This window comes from Danio rerio, chromosome 6 (assembly GCF_049306965.1).
Source record: "Danio rerio strain Tuebingen ecotype United States chromosome 6, GRCz12tu, whole genome shotgun sequence".
NCBI classification, from domain to species: Eukaryota; Metazoa; Chordata; class Actinopteri; order Cypriniformes; family Danionidae; genus Danio; species Danio rerio.
This window is the reverse complement of record NC_133181.1, coordinates 58,105,001-58,132,232: the sequence shown is the minus strand read 5'-3', so window position 1 is coordinate 58,132,232 and position 27,232 is coordinate 58,105,001. Positions and strand designations below refer to the sequence as shown.

The window sequence follows — 27,232 nt, the reverse complement described above, 5'->3', positions numbered from 1 at the left end:
AACCTGGGTATGTGTTTAGTCTATTTTAATCTCTCATTCTCACTGATTTAAAAAGAAACCTGAGGTAAATAGTGAAAATATTAGTTAAAAGGTTTGTATTCATGCCTCAAATACATAAATTGGCAGCTATGTACTCTTTTAAATGTGAAACAATTATGGAAACATATATATATATATAATTATTAATACATTTTTGAGCAATTCTAAAGCAAATCTTACTCAACTAATTGTACTACCGTGCATTTACCCATATAAAGGTATAATGATTTAATATTTAATTAATTTATCTTACAAAATTATAATCTGAAAGTCATATACTTTTATTTTTGTAATGATTAACAATTATTAATAAATAATTAATCAATGTCTCAAATTAAACAATCAACAGTTTTGATTGATTTAAACTTTTTATAATTTGACTGCCCAAAAAAGTACATTTATCGTATATTTTTCTCAACTAATCTGTTTGGACAGGCAGATTTAGATCTATATTTATTTTGTGTTGCTTTAATAGCTACAGCATTGTTGCAAATAATAAATATAGATATTGCTGAAATAAATAATCACAGATGACAATAAGAGTGATGAACATATTTGTTTTTGATTGGATTTCGATTCTGAGTCGCTTCGGGCGATTCAATAATCATAACTGGTTGCAAACAACACTGCAATTAATTGTTAGATCATTAGTTTGTCACTGAAATCCCTCAGGCTTGTTTTTGATTCACTTGAAATTAAAACAGTCTATGAACATTTGAAGAGAAAAGTGGTGGATAAATGAATTATATTTATTTATTCATTTATTTATTTATTGTCTATTCTGGGTCATAATGCCATGTAGTGTTTTTGTGTATTTTTTACGTTATAAGTGTGCGCGTGTGTGTGCGTATGTATGTGTGTGTACACTAATGTACACACAGCAGATCTGGGACCATAGGCAATTGTGGACGGGGGTCCATGTAAATAAACCCAAACTTGTTCGTGTTGAGGTGTTTATTTTTTGTGTCGGTGTAAGTTGAATATTTAAAAAAAAAAAGATAAATAATGAGTATTATCTATTGTGTTTCACGGTACATAAAGAAAACGATGTAGTTTTATCTTACATTTCAAATGCTTTATCTCTATGGCTTCTGCAAAACTCCCATTCCATTTTATAGATCTGTCAGCACAAAATGCAATAAACGAATACCATTTTATTACGGGTTATTTGACCGAGTCTTCATTCTGAGCAGGTTTGAATGGCTGTGAATTGAAATGTTGTTTATTTTACACACCTGATTATTATGAGCTCATTCATTAGTACAGGGTGGTTTGGGGTGAGGGTGACCCCATAGTTGACGCTTAATTAACGCTTTAAAACTAGATGTATGGGAAGTCAGCTTTTCAAATATGGGAAAAGATATTCTCCTGTGTATTTTAAATAATAATATTAATAATTTAAGTGAATGGATAACTCAAATATACATTTGAACACCCCTGTGACGGGTCATACCACTATTGTGTACGTGTATAAAACATCCTGCTGAGACAGGGGGGTTTCGTGAAGATCATGTGAATCTCAGGGAGAAAGAAGCATCTAGTTTCTCACAGGACCCGTTCTCTGTTCTCGGGCTCTGCAGAGTTTGTTTTTCCAAGATAACTTGGCAAGGCCAGTCTCCACAAGATGAGTCCATTCTCTGCGTTCTTGGAATTGAGAAACAGCCAATAAGTTCCAGCTAACCAACATTGTTAAAATATATTCTTCTGAGTTAAAATGCAAAAAAAAAAAAAAAAGTTTTGGATTTAAGGCAGAGGTTCAGAATTTTGCACTTTTGGGTAAACTATTCGACTGATGTGTGTGCATTTTCTTTATAGTCAGCACACGTAAAAAAAAAAAAAAAAGAAAAAAAAAAGTAGATTAAATGAAAGCCCAACAACTCCAGTATCTAAAAATGAATTTATTAAATCAGAAGTGGGAAGGTATATATACAATCCACAAATTCCATATAAAACAACAGAAACGTTTCCAACTAGGTGGCACAATCATGCTCCGTTATCTTCAAACACAGAGGTGTAAAAATCTAAACAAACCGTAAAACACAAACTCACAAATGCGTCTTGAGGTTGTTGTTTTTTTAATCACAAATGGAACCGAACGAAAAAATAATTTATCATTCAAACCTTATGGATTCCCACCATTGATTTCAGTAATGGCGGGAGTAATGGGAAAGGGACTGTGAACTGGGATCGACGCTCTGGGCCATTCCCTGTGCAGACCGCAAGCCTTGACCCACAGAGCCTATGTTCACCAGCTGGTTGATTGGGCCGCTCTGAATCAGCGTATCCAATGCTTTCTGCACACTGGGGTTGTCGAAATTGATCCCGGTGCCGGCGGTGACTGTTGGTCTAGCTGCTCCTGCGGGAGCAGCCATACGTGCAACTGGAGGCCTGAGCGTGGGCCGAGGGCTAATGCTGCTCTGTGGCTGGACGGTGGCGACTTTGGGCAAGGCGGAGACTGCTGCCTGAAGGCTAGTGGTCTGGGTTAGAAGGCTGGGTGGGTAACCCTGCGTTTGGGCTGCTGGAGCGGGACTGGAGGCCACAGATGAGCCACTGCCGCTGTTGAAGATGCTGAGGATTTTAGCTTGGAGCTCCTGCTGGTTGGTTTGGGCAGGAGCGGACGCAGGGGTCAGATGGCTAGTCTGGAGGCTCAGGCTGGAGTATGTGGGCTGAGCTGGAGCCGAAATGGCCTGTGTGGGCTGAGAGGGCTCGAGGGTCGCAGATGAAGGGTGGGGTCCTGGAAAGAGAGCATGAAGTATAAGGTAAGTCATGATGGCTGATGTGTAACATGTTATTTCTTAAAGGTCCCATGAAGTGCTTTGAAATGTGCAGTTTTTAAATGGACAATTCACGTAATCTCGACTGGGAAATAAAAAAATGGGGGGGGGGGGGTGGGCAGAGTAGCTCCTCCTTTTTTAAAAACAGCCAATTGCATTTTGTTTCATTACAGCTCTGCCAATGAAAGTGGTTGAGATCAAGTGCAGCTAATGGAAAGTGTCTTAGGCCGTACTCACACTAGGTACAGTTGCCTCGAACCGGGCCAAAGCACGCGTGTGTCTCTAGTTATATCGTTTCAGTTGTTCGATAAGCCGTCAAATATTTCGCCAAACAGTCCTTAGGGATGCGGGGACACGCAGTCAGATATTTCGCCGAACAGATCCGCCACTTTTGGTGCTCATAAACAATCATTAAGCTCTCGTGCTGCAGGAATGAGGAGGTCTGCTGAAGGCGCGCAGCTGTCGTGCAGTGAGGGGTTTGCGTCTTTAGTAAACTACGGCAGTTTGCGATCACTGAACAGTAAGAATGACTAATAAATCCATATGAAACAGTGCCTTAAAGTCACGTCTCGCTTTCAGTTTTGGGCTTTGGCGCGTTTTGCACTCACACACAAGTGTACCAAGTGAACCCAAGTGAACTGGGCTCAGGCACACCTCTTCCAACCGGGCCAGGGCCGGCCAAGTGAACCGTGCTTGAGCCCGATTCAGCGCACTCACACTTCTCAAACGATCCGGGAAACGAGCCTGGGCACGGTACGGATGGCATAGTGTGAGTAGGCCCTTAATGAGGGCAGGGAATGTCAGACACTAGAGAGCATTTGACTGGTCAGAAGATTTGAGTATGAGGTGAAGTCAAAAAAAATCCTTGATCCATTTTGGAGGAAGAGACAAACTGCAAGCTTTAAGGCTGATTTGTACCTCTGCATCTATCGCACGTGTATGCTACGGCATAGCCTACACATTAGCGCACAGCCCTACACCATGGCTGACGGCAAAAAAAATGTAACTACACGTCGCAACGATGCGTAGCGTAAGCTCTATGATTGGTCGCTTGGTAGCGCTGATAAGTCTGGATGAGGCCGAGAGCCACGCGAGTTCCTTTACTTTGTTGAACACAAAAGAAGACATTTTGAAATAAGATGCTTGTAACCATTGACTTCCACAAAATTTGTTTTTCCTACCATGGAAGTCAATGGGTACGATCAACCAGCCTTCTTCAGAAAATCTTCTTTTGCGTTTAACAAAAGAAAGTCAAATAAGTAAATCATTTTAGGGGCGAACTGTGCCTTTAACTTCTCACCCTCGTGTAGTCTCAATCCCATGAGACATTCGTTTATCTTCAAAACACAAATTAAGATACTTTAGATAAAATTCTGGAGCACTCTCATCCTCTATAGACCGCAAGTGTCATAGATGCTCTGACCAAAAAACAGTCAAAACTTTTTGACTTGAGAGGTTCAACTGTAATCATATGAAGCTTCAGAAACACAAACTTTAAAACTGGCTTCATGTCTCTGCCCATAGTAAACGCTAACCTTGATCTGACGTGGAACAGAAGATCCAAGTGATTATAAATCATATTTCCTAAATCATTTTACTGATTTTGGAGCGCGATATGATTACAGTAGAACCACTAAAGTCACATGTAATGTCTTCACTTTCTTTTTCTTTGAGCATTTCGGGACACTTCTATAGAGTAGGAGAGAGATTTAAAAAAAATGTTCAATTGTGTTCTGAAGTTGAACCAAGTTCTCAGAGGATTGGAGCAACATGAGGGTAATTAACAGAAATTTTATTTTATTTCGTGAACTAGCCCTTTAATACAGCAATAGAAGTTACCTGCGTCAGTAGTGCTCCTGACAAGACGATCACGTTTATCTCTGAGATATTCGATCAGCCTGGCTAGCTCTTCTGGAGTCATAAACCTGAGGTGCAAAGATAAACAGTCAATTCAACTATAACCAGTTAAACAGCAAAAAAGCTATTTGCCATTAAATAAAAAAAAAATTGACAACTAAAATACTGTCAACTAAATGACAAGTAGACAATTTTTTTAAAAAGTTTTAAATTGTGATTATTAGGCAAATACAAAATCACGATAAGGTACCGTTTGTTAAAATGAATGCATCTACTAACATGAACAAACAATGAACAATACATTTATTACAGTATTCATCCAAGTTAAAGTTACTAACTAACAAGCACAGTGTTGGATTATAATAATGCATTAGTAAACATTAGGGATGTAACAATATTGTAAATACCGTCATACCGCAATAGTAATTTTTTTCAATATTACCGTAGTCACATCACTCAATAAATCATATCTTTCTGTCCCAGAAACCTCAGTCCCAAATGAGAGTTGTTTTTTTTTCTGTTGCATGCCCAGAGATCCCAGCTTATACCAGATTATAGTTATATGATAATTTTCCTTAAAAAACCCATCTCTAAGTGAGTGAGTGATTAAATGTTGAATGTGATGAGTTTTCAACAAAACTAAATTAAAACTTTATTTTTTTTATATGGTTTAATAGTTTTTTGTTATTAAAATTGAAAAATTGAAGTTCCTGTTTTGAAACTTACAGATAGATGGCTAATTTGTATGTCATTGATATGTTCAATGCTAAGGTAAATAAACATTTGGAATTTTTTTCGAGTCTTTTCATTAGTTTTGTTTTTCCTGTAAATATTCAATAAATACCGTACCGTGCCATTCATACCGAGGTATTATTGTACCGTGAAATTCTGATACCGTTACATCCCTAGTAAACATTGAACTTTGGTTAATAAAATCTGTTCAATTATTGTTCATTCTTTTGTTTATTTTAGTAAATTTGTTAAATAAATTAAACTTTACCGAACAAACAAACTATAAGCAACCTAAAATGTCAATCTATTCCAAATATTTGCATCTTTCAAAGATGCATAAAAAAAAAATCATGTTTATAATGTTAAAAAAACACTTTATTTTTATCCAAAGACAATCTGAAAAAACAATCATGACTTCTAAAAACATATTAACAACAAAGTTCAAATTGTTAATATATTATTAAATTATATAATAGTTATAAATCAATTAATACATATATAGAAAGCATAAGCGTAAAAAAAAAACACACAAAAAAACCATCCCAAACCATCAGATGCTACTGTTTTTGACGTACCTGCCCTCAGACAGCAGCGTAATCGCAGTCAGGACAGAAACCGGATGACCCTCTCTTTCATGTTCCCTCATCAATACGTCATCAGCCATCTTGGCTGCCTTCCTTGCAATTTCGTCTCTTTCTTTAGCGCGGTGCTCAACTTTAAAGGTTTCAAAGTTGTGCGCCACCAGAACCATAGCATCCTGAATAGGCATGTTCCTGTGCTCTGCAACAACAGAAAGAGATCACGTGCTCATCTAAATTATTAATCTGTTATGATAAATATATTGGCTTTTTTAAATACTGGATTAGTTTTAATCGCTGTGGTGTTTGGTTGCAAAGAAATGTTACATTTTTAAAAGGTATAAAATGAAAAAAGGCTATTTACACTCAAGAGGTAACAAATCCTTAAGTTTAACACAAAAGATGATACTTTGAAGAATGTTAGACTGTAACCATTAACAGCTTTAGCAGAAAACAATATATACACCATGGAAGTAAATTCTTCAAACTATCTTCTTTTGTGTTCAACAGAAAAAAAAGTAACTTGTAGAGGTTTAAAACTTTTCTTTTCGATTAGTTAATGATTAAAAATTAGTTGTGAAAGGACACATACCTTGTGGTGTCCCAAAGAGGATATTGACCGTACAGGAACGATGAACTTGGTGCTGCTGGGTAATGATGATGGCAAATGGCGTACGAGCCCGGCTCACATCCTCCAGAGCTTGAGTTAAAGACACTTCAGTATTCAGAAAGATTAGATCCACCACCATACCCAGATCCCGAACCTTCCTGCCCACCGTTTCAGCATATTCCCTGCACATACACACACACACACACACACACATTTACCCCGGTAAAATAAAAAAATAAAAAAACATTCTAGTTCAAAATGTTTTTAGTTTTCAAGGCTCACTTTTGCAGCTTGTTGACCACTATGACAGAGCAGTCCACTGGTCTCTCAATGTCATATCGCTTCTGCAGCTCTTCATAATATTGGCGGTAGAGTTCGTTTCTGCGCCGCTCTTCAGGACGTATGCGCTCTTCTGTCAATGCAGAAACAAACACTTAGCAAGCATTGAATTGAATTATATCGTATCACAGGGGTTTTCAAACTCGGTCCTGTCCTGCAAAGTTTAGTTCCACCCCAATCAGACACACCTGGGCTAGCTAATTAAGCTCTGAAGCTGCGGTCACACTGGACTTTTCTCCCCCATAGACATCCATTCGTATGCACGCGAATGCGTCAGACATGCGAAATTGCATCACGTGACTGTGCGAGACGAATCGAAAATTCAAACATGACCTCTCTGCACAGAAACGTAAAATATGGACCAATCGCTTGCTTTTATAACTGTCTAATCATCTTGTTTAATCCCACCCCTTATCGCTGCTCTGTACGACAGAATTTCGCAAGCTCAAACTCTAATGTGACCGCGGATTTACTTGGCTTTCAAGAAACATCTGTGCAGGTGTGTTGAGGCAAATTGGAGCTAACATCTGCAGGACACCAGCCATCCAGGACCAAGTTTGAGAAGCCCTGTCCAGGGCTCTAAATTAACCTTTTTACTTGGTAGCACTGGTGCTCCCATCTTTAAATATTTAAAAGCCTCAGAAAAAATGTAGGAGCACCCACCAAAAATGAATGAGCACCATTGCAAATTGTATATTAAGGGATTTATTGTATTTGAAAACAACATCAATTAGGACTAACAAAAAGCAGAAACAACTATCTAACTAATGCTGTGATGACTTAATATTTGTGCAATAATTCCAAAATGAATGTCTAATAATTATAAAATATTAATGATAACGATGATGTCAATGATGCTAACAATGCTTTACATTTCTCATTATGATGCAGCCTTGAATGTGCTTGAGTGCGAGTTATTTGCTATAAAAGTCCCACTGTTAATTTATGAAAAACACATGTATGGTTTGCATCAAACACAAAAGAAGCATTTGAGTAAGAAATATTTATTTTGCACTATTGTTTTCATATGCGTGTCAATTTAATAAATACTATTTCTGCTACAAAACAAACGAAAGATTATAATAAATCATTCCATTCAATGCTAAAAGCTGCAAAGCAGTCAACAGTAACTAAATAGAAAAACAATATACATCTCACGAAAGAACAGACAAAAGAAAGTAAGAAAAGTCTCTCTTTTAAAAGTTTGGGTTTGTGTCATTTTAATGTTCAGTTTCGTTATGAGCTGATTTTCATTTTTCTGTGTTTGTGGAAAGCAGGTGAGTCAGCCGATGCAATATATGAGGGGGCAGAGCAGGATTTTCCCGATGACCACTGGTGCAATACCGCTCTTTGTTATAAGCCGCATCAGTTTAAACTTAGTAAAGCTGAGCTTCTTTGGTGATGGTGTGTAAAGTGTTAGATTTTACATTTATCGTACATTTGTGCTGAACACGTAGTGAATGCAACGCATCGAGATTCAGTGTACTTTTCACTCTTCAGTCGTTTGAATTACCCGCGGTCACAAAAGCTCCCAGTCATCTGACAGCGGAAAGTCTTGAGTGATTGACAGCTAATATGAACCAATATAGCGGCAGAGAAGAGCGATTCAGCACGTTTTTAGAAAAAAAAAATCTAAACAGGTCGCACTACACCCATTATATGCAGTCGCACAAATGCTCGCAAATATATTATGAGGTTGCATAGATTAAATGTCGGGCGCGTATGCGACCAAAATGGTCGCAACTTCGAGCCCTGCTGTCATATCATATTGGTCATCCATTAATAGTCATTTTCACTTCATGCAAACACTCAATTTCTAAAAGAAAAAATTGTTTAAAACCAATCATTTCTATGAATATCTTAATATCTAACCTTACCCATTTTGTCATTTGTCAGTTATTTGAACAGAAAAATTAGAGTAGCACTTGCAGCACCATATTTTCATTACAACTTATGCAGCAAACGAAAATCACTACTTGGTGTAAACATTTGTCACAAAAATGTCAATTTACTTCATGCAACAAACCAATTTTATTTTAAGAATAAAAAATATTAGTAAAAGTGTTATTAACCCACCCTCTGGCTCTCTTCTGCCGTTCCAGGGGTCTCTGTATCGATCCGAGTATGCCTCGTCTTTCTTCCGATAATAATCGTAATCTCCACGATAATAACGATCATAACCTTCCTCTCTGTAAAAACACTGTACATTTAGACAGGAAAACTACTTAAATTTAGGAACAAAATTACCAAATCAATCTTAAAGGGGTCATGAACTACTTTTTTTGCACTCTTGTCTACTGAGATCCACTCAATGACTTTTAATAAAAACTTCACTATTTAGTTTTTAAAAAAGCGATTGGCTTTTTTCTGTCCTGTTTTTGACCCTTTCATCAGAAAGCATTGTTTGTTTTCTGATAATGGATGTACACTTTTTGGATAAAGCCCACTGCTCTGATGGCTAACATTTTTGAATATTAGCAGGGCTAAACAGGCAGTGAATCAGAAGTCAACCTTCTACAGAGGCAAAGCTTATCCACCCTATTACATCATAAAGGAGAACATTCCAGAACCTGTGGTTTCTTTAGACTGCCTTTTAATGCAAGCTGCTTTTAAACAAGCCACAAGTTTTCAGTTTTGAGTTCTGAAATGTTTTTGGATGTTTTAATAGTATGATAACCTCTTATATGTCAAAAGATCAAGGGTATTTTGGTTTCTCAGTTCATGACTCCTTTATATGTCCTGTTTGTGCACCTTAAGGAAGGCTCTTTCTCCCTGCTCTCAGACCCCCTGTATCGTTCTTCAGCTGGGGGTCTATCCTCATGTTCACGTGTAGAAGAGGGACGCGATTCACGGCTGCTGGCCCTCATCTCTCGACTTTCACGGTGGTAGCGAGAATCTCGTGCGTGCACCGGGGACCGAGAGCGAGGACGGGGCTCGCGACTCTCCCCATAAGAGCTGGATGGCCTGAACAGAATAAATACACTCAATCAACACATGACAACTAAACACGTTTCCCCAAAACTAATCTCTATTAAGACTACTAAAATTTACTTTGAAGTGCTTCAAAATGATTACAAGATTAAAATCAAATGGTAAAATTACACAATGAACATTTTGTTTTGTTGTACCGTACAAGCATGAGTGATGCCCGTCGCAAAATTCACGTCATTTATTTTATAAAACGAACCGTCGCACATTCTAAATATAACCCTTTCCTAAATTAAACTACATGTCGAACCTCATCTGTTTGTGATAATCATTAATATTTAGTTTCCACGAGTCATAAACAGTTTTTATTTACATTTTTTGCTAAATAAAATGCATTTGAACAAAGTCAAACAGCACATTTTTGTTGCTTCCACTCCGATCCACGTCAGCAAAATGATTTGCTAAAATAATAGTTTTAAAGCAGAGGTGATGAACAGACAAAGGTGGTGACTGGAAGATACACACCAACCTGACAACCTCCAAAATCTTACTTAGAAATCCAGCCATTAAGTGAACGACTGAAATTGTTTAAATTACTGTTCAGTTCTTTACATCCCATTCAAGTAAATGAAATTGTTTTTTTTTTATGTTTTAGGAAGTGATAATTGGAGTGTCGAGAACCCGTAACTGTTTGAAAACCGTGCATAGTAAGTGAACAGAATGAATAACACACCGTTTAGACAAGAACACACCAAGGGAAATGCACTCAAATTACCCTTTCAACTTTATTTCAATTAATTCTGATACAACTAAAAGGAAAATTGGAAGAAAAAAAAAAAAAAAAAACTGAACAAACTAAAAAGCGAAAAGCCACGAGAAATGTAAACTGAACCAATTTTGCGCACCCGACAATGATATTGCGATATTGGTGAATTCCGGTGTGGAGGGGAAAACGGTTACCAAAATTCTCGATAGATGTCGTCTTCAGTAGCAAAAAGATCCCAGCGATACATTACCTGCGTGGAGGACTTGATCTGGATTTATTCTGTCGTCTCTCAGCTGCCATATTTACATCTGAAAATAAACCAATCCAAACGTTCAACATGACAGATGACGGAAATATTTCAGAGCCAAACGAGTGTTTGATTAACAAAAGAGAAACACTTTGTTCTGCATCATTTGTTTGTTTAAATTATAAGCATTTCAACAGTAGCTTAAAAGTAAATACTACAGTTTGTGAAGTAAACATTGTACTTATTTATTGTTTTATTGCCATATCATTATGGCAAAAACACAAATATTACATTAACACAAACAAACAGTAAATTACAATAATTGAAATTATTTAAGGTTCTTTAATATGTATAAAATATTCTAAATAGATTTTTACCCGAGTACCCGATAACTTTCTAAAATGTAGTAAGAAAGGAGTGCAGGATCTTGTTAATTTTTGCATTTGTACATCAGGAGTTGATTTTCCCTGCTGTAAACGCTTATTGAATACCTAACTAATCTAAACCACCAATAAGAACTGCCACTTAACACAAATAGTTATAAGAAGCCACTGAAAAGCATTTATGTATTAGTAATTCAAAAAATTGCACCATAATAACAACATTGTTGTACAATTGTAATTCCCCAGTCATGAACAAAACCAGTTAAATCAAGGGGAATAAAATGTATGCATGTCAATTTTGTTTTTTAAATGTCAGAAGATACTAAAATGTAACTTATTTGATAAAAAGTGGCAACTTGGTTTTATTTAGCATATACCTTTTACATATAAAAAAAATCTCTAGACACAGTTTCTTAGAAGATGAAGTTAAAATGATTTGCTTTATTAAATTCACGACAGTAGAGTTACAGTAAAATTACATACAAGGATTTGTTTTTTCTCTTCAAGTCTAATAACTCCTGCGTTTAAATACTAAATCAGACCTTACCTAGTTTATAACCTCTATAAACTCGACCGTTATGTCCGGCTTTAGCGGCCTCTGCATCCTCCAATCGTTCAAACTGCACAAATCCATACCCACGAAACAGGGACAAAGCTGAAAAAGGGAACAATCATTTTCGTTTTACGCAAAAAAAAATAGCGTTTTATTGGTGGATTTTAGGCCTAAGCTTCCTTAGCTTTCTCCAAAACGCTATTAAGATCTCGAGACCATACTAAAGAACTGTGGATAAAACACATAATTTTTCGAAGTCTTTAAATTTATACGCTACTAACCCTGGATTTTCCCATATGGCCTGAAAAGATCCTCCATGTCCTTCTTCGCCATGTGAGCCGTGGGCAAATTTCCAACAAAAATCCGTCGCTCCAGGTCGCGAGGGTCATTGCTGTTGGTGACGTACGAGGGTGGTGGTGTAGCACTCCGACTTCTTCTGTGCGACATGGCTCTACGAGATTTAGGTCGAGGCCCGCTTTCAAGGAACGCTTGCAGTTGATTTTAGATACAAGACTATTTCTTTAGCTATATTTCCCCCAAGGTCTTGAAATTGACGATGCATCGACATGTAAGAAAAGAGAGATTCCATAGGTAAAATGTCTGGACAAAATAAGAAAACACTGCAGAAGTCTTTACGAGTCAACATAATATTAACATTTACCATCTAAATAAATAGCAATCAAGTGTGAAAGAACACTGCTTCAATTGATTTACTGTTATCTATTTTTAATGCATAATATGAAAAAAAGGATCTACGCAGTTTCATGTTGACTTTAAAGACTCTCTTGAGAAGATTCACAACATATTCATTCAGTTCCAAGTTGATTTACATGCCGTGTTTTGCTGCCTGTTTGGTCATTCAGACAAAATAAAATGTTTTTGGCTTAAAACATTTGATCGTAGGAGGCCTAGGGATTTTTAGAAACGTTCTCATCAGATTGTGCATTTTAAATCAAACATTTCTCAAGAATATGAAGAAGGATTGATTCTTGATGAAGACGAAAGGGAAAACCTGTTGGATGATTCACGAAACGGAAAACACGAGACCTTTCGCTGTAGGAAACACCAACCAGACAGACCTGAAAGAGTAGTCAACGTTAATAGGGATCAATTTAAAATGCTCCCCAAGCGTTTCTCGCAGGATGTCCAAAATGTAAATCCCATATCCAAAACATAGAAGTGACGCTTGAACAGAATTCAGTCAGTAAAAATGTTGGCAGTCACGACCTGAGGACTTCTCGCACAACAATAAGGCACTGAAATGGAGTCTATTTTCCATTTTTAGCAATGCAACTTGCACCGACGGAAATTGTGCATGTTTTCATCACCAAAGACAAATGCTGTAGTCTTTGTGGTCTGCATTGTCTTTTTCTCATATCTGACATTTTGATAAGCTACTAAATGTCATCAGACCCTGAGTTTTCAGAGCTATTTTCCCCGATGAATGTCGTTCCAACGTCAATAGTTCTGCAGCAAGGTAAGTATATTTTATTTTGTTTTGTTAAAAGCATATCAAATATTCTGAATATATAAAGAGTACAATGCCATGTGAATTACATATCATAGTCTGAATTACATGAAATATTCTATTAAAAGAGATTAAGGCAATAAGTGGAATATTATATAGTGTTACTAAACAACTCTACAACAGTATTTCTCTGTGCTGAGTCAAATAGTAAAATTAATAAATGCTCGCAAGTATAACTTGTTTTGTTCTCAAATAACCAATTTGAGGGTATTTTTCAGAATGTTTATAGTGTTATTTAGTACAAAAGAAAACGTAACACCTTGTCATGTCATACAACCAAGACAGTTAATTGCTAAGGCATTGATTTCTTGACAATTAGTACATTTATTACTTCTTCGAGTTATTTATACTTCTTCGAGTTTTACCTTTTTCATAACCCGAAAGGTAGAGCAAATAAGCAGGTCAAAGAGTGAAAGCGGACAGCGCGAATTCTCGTCAGCCATTTTGTGACCGTGGGTGACGTCACGCAAAATCAAACACAGTAAAACACCACGTAAATCCTCCTGCAGACGACAGAGACCGCATATTCTCGTGAAAATGATGCAGATTGTTGATGCATATTCTGCCTGTTAGACGCATTGAGGTTAAAGACGCATATTTCGACTATTGCACGACTCGAGCAGGCGCCATGTTGCTCCAGAAATCAGCGCAGCAGATGCTCCGTCGCTCTAAATTCACTCGTACAAGTTTTTTTTCCCCGAGATGAAAGATTTCGATCATTGTTAAGTTACAAAACGAGCTTTGCGGCTTTTTAAAACGATCAAAACAAGAACATGTGAAGATTCGACTGATAGATCGGCTAACACTTAGCGCTAACGTTACATTAAAAACAATGGATACAGTCTGAGATCCAGAACTTAACATTTATTAGAATATTTTGTCGGATGTTGGAAGCAAAGCCTTACCGTCACCATGGGAAGTTTGGAAGGAGCCGGTGATTTTCTTACGAAGTCTTGATTGTGCGAAAAGATTAGAATGAATGTCCCGCTGCAAAACAGCCGCAAGCGTACGGTAATCCTGTGCGGAAGTGCGAGTTGCTTAGAGACAGTGTTGACGAGGCTGTTTCCAAAATAAAAGTACGAGTTGAGTAGTCCTGGTTGGTGTATTTCGTTTTTATTGACAGGCTTAAATAAGATAAAATAAGTAAAAAATATATATATAATAGACATAAAGCTAGTCTATATATATTATATTTATATATATATATATATATATATATATATATATATATATATATATATATATATATATATATATATATATATATATATATATATATTAATTATATATTATAATATTATTATATTATTAGATATCTACAATGACGATTTTCCCTCAAATGTATTACATCCATCAGCTAAGAACAGCTCAACAAAGTATTTTTATAATGTGGGAATATGGAATCAGAGGTAATTCTTTGTGAACATATTATGTGTATTTTGAGTGTATTCTACAGCATAAAACTATATAAAAAAAACTGTTTCAATCATTATGTAAAAATGGTTAAAAAATCTGTCTGTCTGTCTATCTGTCTCTAAATATCTGTCTGTCTGTCTGTCTGTCTGTCTGTCTTATTTAGTGAGAATTAGAAAAACAAAAAATAAGTCAACAAAATGGTTTTCAAAGTATAAGCTTACATAGATTTTCCCCCTGGTTTTTGTCTTTTTATATAATTAATTTAATTTATACATTTAACATCAATGCTATATTTTTATCTAATGTTTTTAGTTTCAAAGTTGATGCAATCTTCTGTTCTTAACTGTTTTTGAGATTAATAAAAAATTAAATAAATTTCTATCTGTCTATCTGTTTTCTTTAATGGGCATAAAAATTACGAGTCAAAAATGGCTTTCAAAGTATAACCCTATTTACATTTTTCTCTGGATTTTGTCTTATTATTTAATTTATATATATTTTACTTTTTTTTCTTTTTTTTGGTGTAATATGCAATATGCATGTAATGTGTAATGTGATATGCATAATTTAACACCATTGCTGTATTTCTTTTCTAATGTTCGAAGTGTCAAAGTAGATGCAGTAAACTTTTATTTTGACACACTAAGATGCAATCCATCATGTGACTCCACGAGAAAGTTGAAGTCACATGAGTTTTTAGTCTACTTAATTTCCCAGCCGGTTGGCGTATCGTTTCTTTTTCCACACCTGGGAAGGTAAGACCAGTAAAATAACACCGCTTTGGCTCATTTTATAGTGTCTTTTACTAAATAACATCAGCGCACCTCATTGTTTTTAATCGTAAGAAAAACAATCCTAATTTCCTGATTGCTTTGAGTTACATAAATGATTCACAGTTTCTGTTTTGGTTTTCGGGGTTATTTTAGTGTATAGATTACGTTGGAAGGTGAACTGAGTAACTGTTGGTGTGTTTCAGATGCATCTTGTGTTGGTGTGTTTGCTGCTGGGGCTTCTGGAGGCGTTTGGAGCTCCAGATGCGGATGAGATCAAATATCTGCCTGGACTCTCCAAACAGCCCAGCTTCAGACATTATTCTGGATACTTCAATGTGGCGGACAACAAGCACCTTCACTACTGGTCAGCAGGATGGCCTCACTTTCATTTCAAATGTCCATATGTGTCTGTCTGTCTGTCTGTCTGTCTGTCTGAGTGTTTGCTGCTGCTTTGTGTATGTCTGTGTGTTTGTGCATGTGTGTCTGTTTATTTGTGTGTTTGGTTGTGTGTCTTGTCTGTCTGTCTGCTTCTGTGTGTGTGTATGTCTGTTTGTTTGTGTATATGTTTGTGTGTTTGTACATATGCATGTGTGTGTGTGTTGTGTTGTGTCTGTCTGTTTGTGTATTACTGTGTTTGTGTATGTGTGTGTGTGTCTGTCTGTCTGTCTGTCTGTCTGCTGCTTTGTGTATGTCTGTTTGTTTGTGCATGTGGGCCTGTCTGTCCGTGTATATGTTTGTGTGTTTGTACATATGCATATACGTGTGTGTGTGTGTTGTGTTGTGTCTGTCTGTTTGTGTATTACTGTGTTTGTGCATATTCATATATGTGTGTGTGTGTGTAGGTAGGTGTCTGTCTGTCTGCTGCTTTGTGTATGTTTGTGTGTTTGTGCATGTGTGTCTGTCTGTCCGTGTATATGTTTGTGTGTTTGTACATATGCGTATATGTGTGTGTCTGTGTGGTTTGTGTCTGTCTGTTTGTGTATTACTGTGTTTGTGCGTGTGTGTGTGTGTGTGTGGGTTTGTCTGTTTATTTGTTTGTGTGTGTGTGTGTGTCTGTCTGTCTGCCTGCTTCTGTGTATGTTTGTGTGTTTGTGCATGTGTGTCTGTCTGTCTGTGTATATGTTTGTGTGTTTGTACATATGCGTATATGTGTGTGTCTGTGTGGTTTGTGTTGTGTCTGTCTGTTTGTGTATTACTGTGTTTGTGCATGTGTGTGTGTGTGCTTGTGTGTGTGTTTGTCTGTTTATTTGTTTGTGTGTGTCTGTCTGCCTGCCTGCTTCTGTGTGTGTGTATGTCTGTTTGTTTGTGCATGTGTGTCTGTATATGTTTGTGTGTTTGTACATATCCGTATATGTGTGTGTCTGTGTGGTTTGTGTCTGTCTGTTTGTGTATTACTGTGCTTGTGCATGTGTGTGTGTGCGTGTGTGTGTTTGTCTGTTTATTTGTTTGTGTGTGTGTGTCTGTCTGCTGCTTTGTGTATGTCTGTGTGTTTGTACATATGCGTATATGTGTGTGTCTGTTTGTGCATGCATGTGTGTGGTTTTTGTTGTGTTTGTTTGTGTGTGGTTCTCTGTTTTGGGTGTTTGTTTGTGTGTGTGTGTGTGTCTGTCTGTTTTGTGTGTGTGGTTCTCTGTGGTTTGGTTTTGTGTGTGTTTGTGTGTCTGCACGTCTGTCTGTATGTATGTCAGCTTGTTTGTGCATGTCTGTCTGTCTGTTTGTGTGTGTGTGTGTGTGTGTGTGTGTGTGTGTGTGTGTGTGTGTGTGTGTGTGTGTGTGTGTGTGTGTGTGTGCGTGTCTTTATCTCAATCTCTCTGTGTATACCTATCTATGTGTGTGTGTGTTTGTTTTGCTGGACAGGTTTGTTGAGTCTCAGAAAGATCCGGTCAGCAGTCCGGTTGTTCTGTGGCTGAATGGAGGTCCGGGATGCAGCTCTATGGATGGTTTACTCACTGAACACGGCCCTTTTTTGGTGAGAAATCACAGCACTTCTGCTTTTAGCAAACTGCTGACTTTATAGATTTGCAGGGGTGTCCAAACTCAGTCCTGGAGGGCCGGTGTCCTGCTGAGTTTAGATTTAACTTGCTTTAACACACCTGTATGAAAGTTTCTAGTATACCTAGTGAGAGCTTGATTAGCTGGTTCAGGTGTGTTTGATTAGGGTTGGAGCTAAACTCTCAACGACACCGGCCCTCCAGGACCGAGTTTGGACACCCCTGCTTTAGGGCATAGGTCTCAAACTCAATTCCTGGAGGGCTGCAGCTACACAGTTTTGCTCCAAACCTATTCTAACACAACTGAGAAAACTAGTCAAGGTGTTCAAGACTACTCTTATGGGGTTTTTTAACAGCGCAGTCTTGATTTTATCTTGTTTTTTTACAGTATGATGATTTAATCGTCAGGGTTTTTTTTTTTTAACAGTGCAGTCTTGATTTAATCGTTGGGGTTTTTTTACATTTACATTTAGTCATTTAGCAGACGCTTTTATCCAAAGCGACTTACAAATGAGGACAAGGAAGCAATTTACACAACCAAGAGCAACAATGAATAAGTGCTGTAGGCAAGTTTCAGGTCTGTAAAGTCTAAGAAGGGAAGTATTAGTAGTATTAGTATTTTTATTTATTTATTTATTTTTTTTGGGTACAGTTAGTGTGATATTCAGAGAGGCAATTACAGATTAGGAAGTGTAGTGGAGACTAAATAGTTGAGTTTTTAGTCGTTTCTTGAAAGTAGCGAGTGACTCTGCTGTTCTGATGCAGTTAGGGAGTTCATTCCACCAACTGGGCAGATTGAGCGTGAGCGTTCGCGAAAGTGATTTCTTCCCCCTTTGGGATAGAACCACGAGGCGACGTTCATTCACAGAACGCAAGTTTCTGGAGGGCACATAGATCTGCAGAAGCGAGAGCAGATAAGAAGGAGCAAGGCCAGAAGTCACTTTGTAGGCAAACATCAGAGCTTTGAATTTGATGCGAGCAGCAACTGGCAGCCAGTGCAAACGGAGTAGCAGCGGAGTGACATGTGCTCGTTTAGGTTCATTGAAGACCACTCGTGCTGCTGCATTCTGGAGCAGTTTTTACTGTGCAGTCTTGATTTTCTCTTGTTTTTTTACAGTACTATGATGATTTAATCGTCAGGGGTTTTTTAGCAGTGCAGTTTTGATTTAATCTTTAGGGTTTTTATGGCGCTGCTGATTTGATGTTTGTTTTATAAGCAGTACTGTTGATTTTGCTGTTTAGTTTGTATGTTTAAATCACTACTGTATTTGTGTTGATTTTGTAGTTTGTTTTTATTCTACTGTGCTGATTTTGTGGTTCAGTTTTTAACAGTAATCATGTTGATTTTTATAGCTTTAACAGTACTTGTTTATTTTATAGATATAAAATCAACAAATAAAATGATAAATAATATAAAATAGTGTCTGCACGGCGGCTCAGTGCTTTGCGCTATCGCCTCACAGCAAGAAGGTCGCTGATTCAACTCCCAGCAGGGTCAGTTGGCATTTCTGTGTGGAGTTTGCATGTTCTCCTCGTGTTGTTATGGGTGCTCAGGTTTCCTCCACTGTCCAAAAACATGCGCTATAGGTCAATTGGATATACTAAAATGGCCGTAGTGTTATGAATGTGTGTGTTAATAAGTGTATGGGTGTTTCCCGGTACTGGGTTGCAGCTGGAAGGCATACGCTGTGTTAAATAATACTGGAATAGTTGGTGGTTCATTCCGCTGTGGCGATCCGTGATAAATAAAGGGACTAAGCCGAAAGAAAAATGAATGGATGAATGAAACTTTACTGCGCTGATGTTATGGTTCAGTTTTTAACAGTATTTGTTTATTATGGTTATTTTTTTTTCAGTAATTGTTTGTTTTAGTTATTTTTTTACTCTACTCTGCTGATTTTATATTTTAGTTTAAGATTTTCTTGTTCAATGTTAACTGTTACTTGATTTTTATAGTTCCGTTTTATACATTTAACATTTGGTTTTGATTCTGTTTAACCGTAACTCTTATAATTAACACTTCTGTGCTGAGTTTATAGGTCAATTTTAATTATAACTGGATTTTGTAGTTCAGTTTCATACAATAACATTAGATTTTTATTTTTTAGGTTTAACAGTAACTGATTTTATAAGTCAGATTTTAGCTGTACTGTGCTGATTTTGTACTTCAGTTTTCATCAGTAACTTAGTTGATTTTATATAGTTCAATTTCTCACAGCGTTTGGGTTGTTTTTATAGCTACATTTTTAACAATTCGTTGTGGTTTTTATAGTTCAGCAATACTAAACAAATTATTTAATGCTTTTTATTGTACAGATCCAAGATGATGGTGCAACTCTAGAATATAATCCTTATGCTTGGAACAAGGTATGGGTTTACTCTGTTTTTCTTTATTAATATAAGTACTTCAGCATTATCAAATCCATTACTGTCCTGCGAAATGAGGAAGTAAAAGGGCCAGCTTTGCATTTTCAGTTACTGGTTTATTACGCTTCCTTAAACCAGTCACATGATGTTATCCTCTTGTTTTATTGTTCTAAATATGGACTGTTTTTCCAGATTGCAAATGTTTTATACCTGGAGTCACCAGCAGGTGTCGGCTTCTCCTACTCTGATGACAAGCAGTACACAACCAATGACACTGAGGTGTGTGATAGGGTTTCAAATCTGCATGCATGTACATTTTACATATAGATCATTTTAATATACATTATTTGACTAATATAGTTATGATTAATATACAACTGCTGTGTTGTTCACATTTGAAATATATTTTATTTTGATCTGTTTACATTTATTTATTATTATTGCTATTATTTCAACTCCTGCACGTGTATAATAATAATAATAATAATAATAATAATAATAATAATAATAATAATGTTGTTATTATTATTATTATTATTATTATTATTATATTTGTGAAGGAGTAGGAATAATAATAATGATAATAATAAAATTAATACATTTTATTTATTAATTTTTTAATGGATTCCTTCAGCACATTTACATTTCTTAATAATGGTATTATTATTAATATTATTATCATCATTATCATCATCATCATTATTATTATTATTATTATTATTATTATTATTATTATTATTACTAGAAGTTGTAGTAATATTTTATATCTTTTATTATTGTTTTGTCAACACAATTACATATTTATTATTTATGATATATTAAAAGTGGCATATACTTTTTATTTGTTTGTGCCATTATTACCAAAACATATCCATAAAGGAAAATGTGTATGAAAAATGATATTTATTTATGGTTGGATTTGTATTTATATGTTGTTATTTATGTAATTTTTTAAACTAGTATTTCTGTCTATACAATTCTGTATGAATGTGATCCTAAAAAAATAATAATTCATAATATTAATAATAATAATAATAATTATTATTATTATTCCTAATCTCTCACAATTACATTTATTAATAATGATGTTGTAGTTTTATTTAATTGAATTTAATTTTATTGTATATTAATCCCTACACAATTACTGATGATCATGATAATAATAAAATAATAATAATAACAACAACATTTATTATTATTATTATTATTATTATTATTATTAATATTATTATTTTTATTATTACTCAATTAAATTTATTATTGTTATTGTTATTATTATTATTATTATTTCACACAATTAAATGTATTAATAATGATATTATTATTATTAGTAGTAGTAGTAGTAGTAGTAGTGGTGGTTTTATGTAATTGTGTAGTAGTAGTAATAATAAATGTATTATTATTATTATTACTCAATTAAATTTATTATTGTTGTTATTATTATTATTATTATTATTATTATTATTATTATTAATATTATTATTATTTCACACAATTAAATGTATTAATAATGATATTATTATTATTAGTAGTAGTAGTAGTAGTAGTAGTAATAAATGTATTATTATGATTATTATTATTATTATTATTATTATTCCTACTTCTGCTAATTTTATTTTTTATTTTTTTATAAAAAAATTCTTTCTGCACAATAATATAATAATAATAATAATATTATTACTGATATTATTATTATGTAATTGTGGAGTATGGAGTATTATTATTGTTATTTTTGTTATTTTTTATTATTATTATTATTATTATTATTATTATTATTATTATTATTACTATTATTATTATTACTCCTACACAATTACATACCTAATAATGAAAGTTTTATTATTATTAATTAATAAATGGCTTTTCCAGGTGGCCATGAACAACTACTTGGCTCTCAAAGCGTTTTTCCAGTTGTTTCCTGAGTTCAGCAAAAACGAGTTTTTCCTGACTGGAGAGAGTTATGGAGGGATTTACATTCCCACATTGGCTGAGATAGTCATGGAAGACAGCAGCATCAATTTAAAGGTAGGAGAGACTTCATCTGCATAAGCAACACAAACATTGAGCATTCAGTTTGACGTGTGTATTTGTGTTGTAGGGGATTGCTGTTGGAAATGGCTTGTCTAGTTATGAGCTGAATGACAACTCTCTGGTCTATTTTGCATACTATCATGGACTTCTTGGGACCAGGTACAGAGTTTTCACATATCATGATTCATTGTGCTCTGTTTAACATGCACTTGTACTCTTATATGCCATTATTACTAATGCACATACACTTAAATGAAAATGTGCAACATTTTTTTAATTTGTGGATGTGTGGATTTTGTATAAAAATTTTAATGCATTTTTATATTTAATTAATTTAAATTTAATTAATTTTTGTATGAATCCTGTTTCATTTAATTTTGTATTAAATTATTTAATTTTCAATACATTTTTATATTTAAAATGAATTAATTTAATGCGTTTTCATATTTAAGATAAAATGAATTTATAAAAATAAAATATTAAATTAAATATGAAGATATAAATTTAATTAAAACAAAAAATTAATTTAATTAATTAATTTAATTTTGTAATAAATTATTACATTTGAATGTATTTTCATATTTAAAATAAAATGAATTAATTAAAATATTAATTTTTAATAAATTTAATTTTAAATGCATTTTCATACTTAATTTAATAATTAATTTTAATTACTTTTATTTTAATTTATATGAAATCATTCAATTGAATGCATTTATTAAATTTAATTTAATAATTTGTTAATTTTATTTTAATTTTGAAGTTTAATATTTAATTTAACATTATATTTTTTAATTATTTAAGTTTGTATAAAATTGTCATTTATATGTCAATGTAATTTTTTTATTTGATTTCATTTTACATTTTATTTTAATTATTTAATTTTGAACACATTTTCATATTTTTATAGTTTTGTTTTAATCAATTTTTATTAAATTAATTTTGCATTTATTTAATATATTTTCATTTTTTATTTTAATCATATTTAAATATGAAATATTTTAATATTTTAATATAATTTTAACAAATTGTAATAGAAATATTATTACTATTATTATTATTATTACTTTAAATAACTTAATAAATTATTAACTTATTTATTTTCATAGCTTGTGGAATGACCTGCAGAAATTCTGCTGCAAAGATGGAGTGTGTAATTTCTACGACAACCAGGATGTGAACTGCTCCTCTTCTGTAAGCTGAACTGTTTTACTAACGCTTTCTCGTACATATTCAGTCACATTCCTACAGGTCATTTTCTTCTCTTTCCTTCCTCTGTAGGTCAACACAGTTCAAGTAATTGTCTATCAGTCTGGACTCAACATGTATAATCTGTATGCACCCTGTCCAGGAGGAGTTGGCCAGAGATTTGGGTGAGCATGCAGTGACTTTCACATGATGTACATGTTATTTATATTAACCTTTATGTGCTGCCGGGGATGGTTTCATCCACTCCAGGGTGATTTTTGAGTCTTGATTTGGCCACAACTTTCTCTGTGTTGCAGCAAATGGAATGCATTTTTATGACGAAACTTATTTTGACACACATTTTGGGAAAATGCTTTGAAAGTTCAAAACAAAATCAACAATACACTCTGGGCAAATTGACTGCCCTTTCATCATGTTGGTGGCTGTTTTTGCACCATTGACTTCCATTATAATGACAGCATATAATCTCAGTGTCATTTTGTTCTGTGTTTTGAATCCAGCTTTGAAAATGGCCAGTTTGTCATCCGAGACCTGGGACACCATTTCATCAACCATCAGTGGAGCAAAGCACAGAGCGAGGTAAAGAAGAACCACTATGTTTTGTGCTTGAACAACAACAAATATTTTTATTTTAAAGGGTTAAAATCACAATTTTACAAGTTCATTATTTCTAAGGGTGCTTTTACACTAGGGCTGGGCGATTTTTTTTTTTTTTTTTTATTTATTTTTTTTATTTTATTTTATTTATTTTTTTTCCCGATTAATTCGAATTTACGTTTTAAGACGATTTAATTTTGAATGAAATCGAGAAATCGTGAATTAAAAAAAAAAAAAAAAAAATATATATATATATATATATATATATATATATATATATATATATATATATATATATATATATATATATATATATATATATATATATATATTTAATACATTAAAATGGCACCAATGCGCTTTGGTTCACTCTCTGTATGAAGCGGGAAGCACACCAGAAGCGCCACACAGCACCACACCATGGATTTTAGAATTCTAAACAGGTTTCTATACACACACCGGCGCCGCCCAGCCTCGATTCACTAAGCAGTTCTCATTTCAGCCGGTCCACGAAGCGCCATCTGATTAGTTTCATGTTAAATATCATGTGAATGTGCGCGTCTGGTGTGTGATAGTTTAAACTGTCATGTGCGCGCCGTGTCGCGGCGCTTCTGGTGTGCGACCTGCTTGACTGCCTGTTAAAGCGTGAAGTCATGTAGGATTTTACTTGTTGCACGTCTGTGTGGATTGTCAAGACATATTCCCTCATCAAGTCGCTCAACTCGATCTCAACATGTATGAAGCACGTAAAAGCATGCCATGTGAAAAACCTTGCCGATCTTTTGGTTTGAACACGAGTAGAGGTGAGGGACTGTAGCAGTGAAAATGAAAGTAGCCGCCCCCATGATGTCATTTAGCGTACCTAGTTGAAAACGTGACCGATCAGCCAGCATAATAGAGAGTGGAGCAAAGCACATCAAATGATCGGTATTTAAAAGGGGGAAAAAAGAAAAATAGATTAAATATATTATTTTATATTAGACACTTCTGGGGCCTCATGTACGAAGACTTGCGTGGAAATCATACTAAAACATTGCGTACGCACAAAGCTGTAAATGTGCGTACGCAGAAAAAAATTCAGATGTATGAAACACTGCGTATGCCGAATCTCACGCATATTCTTTTGTACATCTGAAGGAACGTGAAACTGAGCGCAACATGCACGACCACAAAACCCCTCCCTGCCTCCTCCCCCGTATGAATATGCTAATGACTATGCTAATGGCAAAACCCAACGAAAAAGCAACGGCAAAATCAAGCAAAAAGAGAAACTTTGAACAGAATGTGAATTGGAGGTGCTGCTTTCGGAGGTAGACCAGAGAAAAGCGGTGTTATTTGCAAGTTTGTTCTCCGGAATTAACAACAAAAGAAAAAAAATAGAGTGGGAGAGTTTAGCTGATGCGGTTAACACAGTTGGGTCTGAACATCGCACTGAGTGCATTAAAAAAAGAAATAGTGTGGTTTATATCTGTAAAATGTTGCAGTAGTCTTAACAGTCTCAGTGGCGCGCTCGTAAGACGCATGTGATCATGTTTTGACACGTTAGAGTCTGAACTCGGCTCGAATCCAGCGTCTGATAAATTCTTTCTTCTTTTTTTCCCCGCTACATATCAGATTTTGCTAACTATTTATCACGAGAAAGACAAATAGGAATCATCAATAAGTTTGTGCATCATATTTTATTTGCACATTTATTGAATGGAAATGTTTCTGATTTCCGCATGCAAATTCATCTTCAGATAGTGTCTTTATAGCAATGTGTGTGCGGTAGATAGCTCAGATTACATTGGGAAAACAGGTGACTGCTGCAAATTGTGCTTTAATGTTTAGCTGGTCAACTGTATGGTATGGAAACCTTATTTACCTGCTAGATGAACCCGTCTCATTCAGCTGCCATTGCAAGGCTCAGACACTCTGTAGAGAGGAATTTAACACAACTGCCTCTAGGAGTCACCAATGGAAATAAAACAGACACGCACAAAAAATGTGCGTACGCCTGCCAGAAAGCTGCCGTGAAGCTGCGCACATTCCCACGTTCAGTTCATTGTTAGTAAATTCAAACGTGAGCGATTCTGAGCGTGAAACCTGGCGTACGCAAAGTTTTTGTGCGTACGCAACGTTGATACATGAGGCCCCTGGTGCTTGTATTTGCTCCTACTATACGTTCACAACCTCACACATTGGGTTAAATTAGGCTTTACAGTTTCCATGTTCAGTCCTTTTCTTCCACTGTATCTTTTTAAGAAAAAGGCAGCAGCTTTACAACTTGTCATTCAATCAGAAGAAGACAAAGTCAAAACCGAGCTGACAGCCAATCTTTCCTAGGCTCAGCAAAACTTGCAAAAATACCTCTGTATTCCTGCAACTGCAATATTTACACAAATATTTCTTATTCAAATCTTCTGCAACGCTATTTAACTCGTGAATTTGTTTTACATTTATTTACACCTTGACAGATTTTTGTATGACATGGCCATTAAAAATACAATGTTCCTTAACCAGATGGGTTTTCAAGTTACTTATAAAGAGAATGCTACTTCAGTCATGTTGTTGTAATGTTTTGAGAAGACTAGTAACACAATAAAAAAAATCGAAATCGTGAATCGGTCAAACTTTATAAAAAAAACCTAGATTTTTTTTTTTGCTAAATCGCCCAGCCCTATTTTACACTAGCACTTCTGGTCTACACCCAGGTTCGTTTGATGTCAAAGTTCGATACGTTTACCTCACCCGTGAATCGTACCCGAGTCCGCCTGAATGAGTAGTCTAGTTCACTTCTGGTATGAATGCAATTGAACCAAATAACAGAAGTGAATCATCTACTGTACAACAAACTATCATTTTCATAATGTTCATTCATGTTTGTGTGTGTCTGTGTATCACGTGATGTACCTTGGTGGCAAGCGAGACTGAGCCAGGTCAAGCACAGTGATAATGTCTGCTTGTCTCCTCCAAAAACAGCTTCTGCAGACATTGCGTGATGTTCTGAACGTTTATAATATTTCTGCAGCAGACAGACAGTCGCTTTCTGTATGTCCAAAACCAAGAGACTGAGAGAAAGACCGCGATGTGTGGATGTGTTTCCATTTTGGCGCTTTGCTTTTGTAGCAGTCACCTGGCAAAACAACAGCACACAACAGCAGCTCAATAGCTACGTTTACATCTACCTATTTTTATGCGCATAAACTGGTTTATGAAAACGCTATGATGCGCATAAGTTATGAAAATGTGCATAAAAACATTGGCATTAAAAAAGGTCATGTGATTTTTGTTATAAGAGATCATGTGGTGAAAGAAATGTGTGCGAATAGATAAACCAGCAGGCTGAGCACACTGTAAAACATCTGAAGTGTTGTTTTGGTCATTCTAAGACGCCTTAACCATCTCAGTATTAGTGTTATTAATGACCTCCAGAATCAACAGCGTCTGTGCTCTGTGTCTGACGCCTTCAAATGCCACCAAAAGGACTGCTTTCTAAGGCACAAGTCATTTATTAAATAAAGAAAAGATTGAG

The 27,232-nt window shown here is 35.2% G+C and overlaps 2 protein-coding genes across 7 annotated transcripts in view; one reads left to right on the top strand and one right to left on the bottom strand.

The window, feature by feature from the left end:
- Positions 1–1,921: 1,921 nt before the first annotated feature.
- ncoa5 (nuclear receptor coactivator 5) lies at positions 1,922–14,365 on the bottom strand. 5 transcript variants are annotated; one of them, XM_005166160.6, is made up of 11 exons: positions 14,240–14,365; positions 12,088–12,349; positions 11,801–11,908; positions 10,874–10,931; positions 9,681–9,893; positions 9,006–9,118; positions 6,873–7,002; positions 6,573–6,772; positions 5,978–6,182; positions 4,653–4,738; positions 1,923–2,773 (listed from the first exon to the last, which is right to left on the bottom strand). In XM_005166160.6, exons 2-11 carry the CDS (start codon positions 12,251–12,253, stop codon positions 2,184–2,186), a joined length of 1,869 nt encoding a protein of 622 aa, XP_005166217.1. In that variant the 5' UTR covers positions 12,254–12,349; positions 14,240–14,365; the 3' UTR covers positions 1,923–2,183.
- A 1,056-nt stretch (positions 14,366–15,421) lies between these two features.
- Positions 15,422–27,232, top strand: part of ctsa (cathepsin A) — a 23,551-nt gene continuing 11,740 nt past the window's right edge. Inside the window, exons 1-10 of one of the 2 annotated variants that reach the window (XR_012407180.1) lie at positions 15,422–15,505; positions 15,727–15,887; positions 17,381–17,492; positions 19,831–19,881; positions 20,074–20,160; positions 21,751–21,906; positions 21,980–22,071; positions 23,022–23,106; positions 23,194–23,285; positions 23,622–23,700. Coding sequence is in view for 1 of the 2 variants with exons in the window: in NM_200550.1 (NP_956844.1) it covers positions 15,727–15,887; positions 17,381–17,492; positions 19,831–19,881; positions 20,074–20,160; positions 21,751–21,906; positions 21,980–22,071; positions 23,022–23,106; positions 23,194–23,285; positions 23,622–23,700 (915 nt within the window). In the remaining variant the exon portion in view is untranslated. 2 annotated transcript variants of the gene reach the window in all.